This window comes from Mytilus trossulus, chromosome 13, assembly GCF_036588685.1.
Source record: "Mytilus trossulus isolate FHL-02 chromosome 13, PNRI_Mtr1.1.1.hap1, whole genome shotgun sequence".
In the NCBI taxonomy this organism is placed as follows: domain Eukaryota; kingdom Metazoa; phylum Mollusca; class Bivalvia; order Mytilida; family Mytilidae; genus Mytilus; species Mytilus trossulus.
This window is the reverse complement of record NC_086385.1, coordinates 10,133,892-10,141,187: the sequence shown is the minus strand read 5'-3', so window position 1 is coordinate 10,141,187 and position 7,296 is coordinate 10,133,892. Positions and strand designations below refer to the sequence as shown.

Here is a 7,296-nt window from a genome sequence, read left to right as displayed (position 1 = left end):
GTATCCCTATTTGTGACATTTGGTTCACGCATCATTGTCAATATAATGATATTTGATGTGACTGTCGTACACGTGAGAAGTTTAGCGCTAGAAACCCATGTTCAATCCACCATGTTCTACATCTGACGATGCCTTTTCAAGTCAGGAATATGACAGTTCTTGTCCACTTGTTTGATGTGTTTTGTCATTTGATTTGCCGTTTGATTATGACCTTTACTCTCATGATGACACAAAAGTGTGACATTTCATTTTTTTTACGGTTATTGCGTTTTAAAATTTTTGTTTTAATATCGTGTGATGCGCATCTGTTAACATATGCATAATGCAATTGAACAACGGATGTAAACATTTGAAATAAGATTTTTATGGTCTTCTTCTGTTTTATTTCTAAATAACACATACATTGTTATCTGCTAAAAGCTTTAAATATTTCTTAGTTCCATACAGACGTATAATACTTGTAATAGTAAACAATATCTTGCAATTTCTTTCAGTTTAGTTTAAACATATTTTATTTGCAAAAGTAGTTAAAGGGATTGGACACAAGTTATAATAACATTAGAGACGTCATCTCCCAATATAAATATAAACACAAAGTACATTAAATAATGGCGGGAAAACATAGTAGTAATGCATGCAATACATACTTGAAACAAAAAATAGAAATAAAAAGAAAAAAAAATACAATACAATAAGAAATAATAATGAAACAACTGGAGTGAAAGGTTGTAAAGTAGAAATTTAGAATGTTTATTGATTGTTTTAAATCTTTGTGTTATTCTGATATAAGATTGTACGGACTCAATAATGTCTTTGTTTTGCTGAAAAGAAAGGTCACCGTCACCAGCTAATAGAAGCAGAAAGAAGAAAAACAAAACGGCATATAGACAAAGCACACAAGCAAAGCCAAAATGCAATAGCTATAAATTAAAACATCATTCTTTTCAAAATTTATTAAAGCAGAATACAGAAAAAGTATTTTGCTATTAGCAGTCAGTTAAATCCATGTTATGAACATGTTCTCAAACATCGCAGAATTTTTATTTAATTACAAATCTTATACACGCACACAATAAGTCACTTCTGGAATCATGTCCTGCACTGGAAAAAACGTCAATTTCACACGTCTTTATGACGTCATTTACCAAATAGAAGGCGCAAATGTGTTAGAACTTGAAAAAGTATGTGGTCCGTGTTGCTTCTTCTATAGTGCTCTATGTTGTGTCATACGTATCATTGTTCATCTGTTTGTCTTCCTTCATTTTCAACCATGGCATTGTCAGTTTATTTTCGATTTATGAGTTTGACTGTCCCTCTGGTATCTCTCGTCCCTCTTGTATAGTTTCTTGTGTAATTTCAATATATTGAGTTATCAAAGGTACCAGGATTATAATTTGATTGAATATAAATTGTGATATATTATCAATCTTCAAAAATTAGATAAGAATAAAATCAGAGAACTTGAATGTGACAAGTAAAAGGTATAATAAGATTGGGTATGCATGGCAATGAGACAACTATCCATCAACGTCCCAATTTGTAAAAAGTGAACTTTCATATGTGTTCAACACGAAGCCTTAGCTCACACCGAACAGCAAGATATACAGGCCTCTAAAATAACTATTGAAAAATTATTCAAACTTGAATAACAACAGTCTTTACAAAAAAAGATGAACCGCATTAACAATCGACAACCACTTTTGTTCCTATTTTCTTTTAAATTATTTTATTTATTGCAAACTAAAAATAATCAAGCCCTTCTTTGAGTGCATTAAGCGCAAACATTAATTTTAGTCTAGACACACATGTAGGTTCAGAGCCTCTGACATGATCAAAAACGTAAAAACAAAATATATCAATCTATAATATGCATACAACTAAAACAACATATGTGAAATTGATATGTTTTACACTAAGGTCAATACTTTAAGTAACATGAGTAAAACTTATGTTTATTTTACACTTTACAATGTGCATTAAGACTTCCGTACATTTCACAATATCTGGAGGCCTTCTTCTGTTCACCGAACGTTTCCATTGCCGAACAGTTTTATTTCTGCTTTTATTCTTTTTCCTGTAAAATTAACTACAGTTTATTTCAATATCATGCTTTATAGATTTCTACAACATACATTTTTATTTTTTTTTCAAAATTGTATGTTTTGTATCAAATGTTTCATAAATAGAACGTCTACCGACCAAGATACTGTCGTCTCTGTAAGTAAATAGTTTAAACCTATTATAAACTACAACTAAGATTCTCAAACTCGAATGTAAGAGATCGAATAATAACATGAATAAAATATTGTCATACATGGCACATTTGTGCGATGCTTTAAACCGTAAGTTAAAGTCTTGATAAACAATAAATTAGAGTAGAAGGTAACATCATGTGTGAAGTTAAAAGTAAAATCCAATAAAATGTCCACATCTTTATCTGCAATGAAGTCGTGTTTTAAGCTACAATATGTTTATTCGTGATTAAATTGAGTGTGTATAAATAGTAAACAAAACAATATCGATTGCTTTCATTGAAGTTTTAAAGAATCCGCTTACAATAAAAATTTACAGTCTTAGGCCGTACAGTGACCTATAGTTGTTAATTCCTGTATCATTTGGTCTCTTTTAGAGAGTTGTCTCATTGGCAATCATACCAAATCTTCTTTTTTATAATCATCATCACTGATGTTTCTATTACGTTACCTTCTTTTTTATGTCTGTTTTGTGTGTTAAAACAACACTTCCATCTTCTTTACCTACCAAGCTGAAAAAAACGAATAACACTTGGTTTGTATTAAGTGTTATACTAGGAATGTTGTTCCATCATTGAAAACACAAATCATCCGGACTGTAGTCTATGTTCTATTGACACGTGTGACCACAAAATGTTTGTCTATTTACGGTCTAGTGACGTCATGCGATAAAGTTCACACCAATTAAATATTTTAAGATCATGTGTTTAAAAAATTATCTCAAAGTTCATTTACGTTTGGTTTTTTTTAAATTCCTTTAAGGCATACACTATTCAAGTAATTAAATATTCCGCATATAAAAGGTTGGTCTGAGGGTTCCGATGCAATACAGAAGAAAGGAGATTTAGAAAGATTATTGTGGAGAGTAGAACAAATAGTTATCAAAGGTACCAGGATTATAATTTAATACGTCAGACGCGCGTTTCGTCTACATAAGACTCATCAGTGACGCTCAGATCAAAATAGTAATAAAGCCATACACATGATACAAGTACAAAGTTGAAGAGCATTTAGGACTTAAAATCCCAAAAAGTTGTGCCAAATACGGCTAAGGTAATCTTTTCGTGGGATAAAAAAAAATCCTTAGTTTTTCGAAAAATTTAAAGTTTTGTAACAGGAAAATTATAAAAATGAGCATATATTTGATATTCATGTCAACACCGAAGTGCTCACTATTGGGCTGGTGATACCCGCGGCATCGACCCAGTGGTGTAAATAGTTATCAAAGGTACTAGGATTATAATTTAATACGTCAGAAACATTCCACAAACATCGCTTCCATTTCGAGTTTTTTTTAACAATTTTATACATCGAGTTGTCGAATGTCTTTGCTTACGAACGTATTTGTCTATGGTAATCTATTTTTACGGTTCTGATTAAACTGGTTTTTGTTTTACATGTTTAAAGCAGATGGACGTCAAGCGATTTTTGAAAATCTTTGCTCTGTTTTTCATTTTGTTTTTTGCATTCTCCATACGGTTCATTGTGATGAATAATGATTTCATGACAAGAAAATGTATTGTTGTTTAATTCCTAAAGTTTTTTCTTTGATTTATGTTTCTTATTCATATTTGCATGTGTATTTGTCTTTTCTTCTTACCACATTTCAAAATTAGACACAATTGCATTGACAACTTCCTGAACAAACCCCTTCTTATCAAACTTGTACATTTGTTCGTGTCCTCTTTCTCCAACTAAATCACTGATGTCATGAATATCTCTCTTTAGCGTTTCATATGAAGTGATAAAGGTAATGTCATGTGATACATGCACTAATCTCTGCAAACTTTCACAGATGTTGTTTTGATGTTCGTACATCCGTTCTTTGTTTTTAAGATCGTATTGAAATTCTTCTATTTCTATATCAAGTTGGTTCTGTACTTCATACAGTGTATTTTCTTTTTTAAAAGAAACTATATCTGTAATCTTTTTAACAGATGCATCTACTTCTGCAACGGCGGAATCAGATGTTCTTTTAATGGTTGGTTTCTCAATTTCTTTCATTTGTCCTACTACTTTTGACAGCTTGGTGACTGCTACTTTCAAATCGGAAATATTCCCCTCTGCACTTCTTCGGTAGTTGTCAGCAACAGTTTTGATATCGGTGATATCGTGACCTTTATGCTCAGTCGTAACACATTTACCGCAAATCAGAACATGACATTTTGTACAAAAGTAAATAAATTCTGATTTGTGCAAAACACATTTTGCCTCAGTTAGAAAAGCTGACGGGGTCATATTTTTTAAATCTGTTACTGTATGATTCTTCGTAGTCGGCAACTTATCATGTTTTGTTCTACATTGCTGACAAAAGGCTGATGTACATTCAGTACAGTGGTAAATTCCTGGATTGTCACAAAAGATGCATTTTGTAACAGACGTTTGAGCTGCTTTCATCTAAAAATGAAAAAAAGTATAATATAAAGCAAACAAAGTATCTCCTGAAGTTTGTTCTTTATGTTAAAAATAGTTTTCTTTCCAGACGAAAATTTGTAGTAAGGAGAGCTGCGTTTCAGATCACTTTGCTCCAATGGCCGGATCTATTATTTTTCATGGCGGCAGTACTGTCGCGACAAGTTTTACTTTACTATCAAGTGTGTGTCTCCTTGTTGTTTTCGTCTTCGACGGTAGTGGTGTCTTTCGGTTTTTTGTGATGTCTCTTGGTTTATTTAAACTAGGTCTTTGAATTATTCTATGTGTTCCTGCATCAATGGAACAAATTGCAATCGTAAATAAATGTAGCTCCTTTTTTCTTTGATTTCCTCGTCGAGTTGTCGATTGAGTAGTTAACATTCTTTCATATGATACCAGTTGTTAAGTAGAAGCTTGTAATTATCATAGCTCTGTAGTAAATTGTTTAAGTTGGTTTTTTTGTATGTTGCAGGAACCATGTTTTACTAAATTAACCTAGATGTAAAACTTGAATCTTGTAGTATGTTTGTGTTATAAGAAATTTCGTGATACTGTCATGAATTTTACTGTCTCTTTGACAGAATTTTGGGCAACTTTGAGCTTAATACTTGTGTGTAATAAATATTTTGTTTAACTTCGAAAATCGTAAAAATATACCCTTTTAATATCTTATATCTGGGTTTTTTTTTTATAAAATTTCGTTTTCACTGTAGCTTATTTTCATAGCTAATCTTTTCTAAAAGAAATTATAGATTCAGCAAACATGAATATTCAAATAAACCGAAAGATTTTCAGGCATATCCCTAAGACGATTAAATCTGCTTTTACTGTCAACATGGTCAAGTATAATGTGCAGACAAAACTTCTCCCTTTTAGTTTACCTTGGAGGTTTTTTCTCTTTTTTTCTAACAAAATTTCTAATAGTTATTCATTCAACCAAAGTTTTCAAAATATTTCAGAAAAAGCCAGCCAATCATTATCTCACCTCAGACGAAGTAAGCTGGATGTACTCATAAGGCTGATGACCAAATAAAACAGCTCCTTTTATCACTGCTAGTTCCGGCTGTACTGGAAAAACTATATTGTTATTGGAAAATGTTCGCCTCAAAGCATCCTGAACTAAACTGCATTCTGAAAAACCGCCAACCATGACAATCTCCTTAACGTTATGTGCGTCTTTGTAGTCTGTTAACACGTTTTCCATTAGAACAATTATATTGTCAATCGTTGGCTTGAATAAGTTGTGGATCATATCGGAATTAATTCGCATTTTATCACCCCACATACTTATGCCACTGCCATACATAGAACTCGAAACTATTTCTCCTATATTTTTGGCATAGAATTTGACGCAAAGAGAATCCAGAGTAACGTATGGAACTGGCATGTTAATTCTGCGATTTTCATTTTCTCTTACACGACTTGTTGTGCCTATAAAATCTCTCTCTAAAGATGAGAAGATAGCAAGGTATTCTTTGCGTAGTGAAGTCATCACTTGTGAACCAAATATTTCACAAAGAAACTCTAAATAACGATTATTTACAGATGTGTAATCGCAATCATTGCCTGTTACCCGATATTTTTCTATCACTTGATTAGTATCTCTCGTGAGGACAGTTATACCAGCAACATTACCTAATTTCAGAAAATAATGTTTTAAAATTAAATCACCAACAGGCCCAATATTTGCTGTTATAGAATTACTATTTTGCTGTCCTTTATTCCAGAAGAATTATATACACATCTATCATTTACGTGGTTTAGTCAATTGCTTAAGTGGTATGACTGCCAATGAGACAATTATACACAAGAGACCAAATGACACAGAAATTAACAACCATGTGTCATCATAAGGCCATCAACAATAAGCAAAGCAATTTTGTCAATTTTGTTGAGACAAAATTCAATTTTGTCAATTTTGTCTCACAAAAGTCAATTTTGTCAATTTTGTTGAGACAAAAGTCAATTTTGTCAATTTTGTCTCACAAAAGTCAATTTTGTGTAACAAAAGTCAATTTTGTATGCAAATTAGATCACAGAAACCAAACTAAACAAATTTGTATACAAAATACACTTTTGTCGCCCAATTTTCAAATTAGGTAACAAAAGTCAAGTCTGTGTAACAAAAATGAATTTTGTCATGACAAAAGTGACTTTTGTCCGCTGATAGATAATTTTGTATGACAAAATTTTAAATTAGTAGTATGATACAAATTTTGTTAAACTGATCTCACTTTTCTCAAAAGTCACTTTTGTCCGTACAAAATTGAATTTTGAGTACAAAACCACAAGAGTCCCATTCGGCGCCCCGTAATATGTATATAACTATAATGTTTAGTAAGCTTTTAAATTACGGAAAACAAAATCAATATCAATACCAATAAAACAATATTAATTACAGTGTTGAATTGATAACTTTTGAGAATAGTTTTGACCGGAATCGTTTCTAAATTTCCTGGCATGGTAAACAAGATCTCTGTAAAAATGAGGATATGCTATCCCGTTTGAAATAAGTTTTCTACACGAACAAACAATTATTAATACGAAATATTTATATCTCTACGATAATCGGTGAAGGTTTCAAGGAATTTGTGTTAACGAAATCACTGGCATAATAATTTATCAGTTATAC

At 31.7% G+C, this 7,296-nt stretch overlaps 1 protein-coding gene across 1 annotated transcript; it reads right to left on the bottom strand.

Annotated features, from left to right (window-relative positions):
• Positions 1–1,923: 1,923 nt before the first annotated feature.
• On the bottom strand, positions 1,924–4,640 carry LOC134695229 (RING finger domain and kelch repeat-containing protein DDB_G0271372-like). Its single transcript, XM_063556441.1, has 3 exons — positions 3,853–4,640; positions 2,704–2,764; positions 1,924–2,074 (listed from the first exon to the last, which is right to left on the bottom strand). The coding sequence occupies exons 1-3, from the start codon at positions 4,488–4,490 to the stop codon at positions 2,063–2,065; spliced, it is 711 nt and encodes a 236-aa protein (XP_063412511.1). The 5' UTR covers positions 4,491–4,640; the 3' UTR covers positions 1,924–2,062.
• Positions 4,641–7,296: the final 2,656 nt, after the last annotated feature.

What these genes read in the sequence shown, in the direction of transcription:
- LOC134695229 (XM_063556441.1), bottom strand. Translation starts at nt 4,490, where the DNA reads ATGACCCCGTCAGCTTTTCTAACTGAGGCAAAATGTGTTTTGCACAAA. An exon ending in GTGTCTAATTTTGAAATGTG is followed by an intron (nt 2,765 to 3,852) that starts GTAAGAAGAAAA and finishes CGTTTTTTTCAG; the next exon opens with CTTGGTAGGTAAAGAAGATG.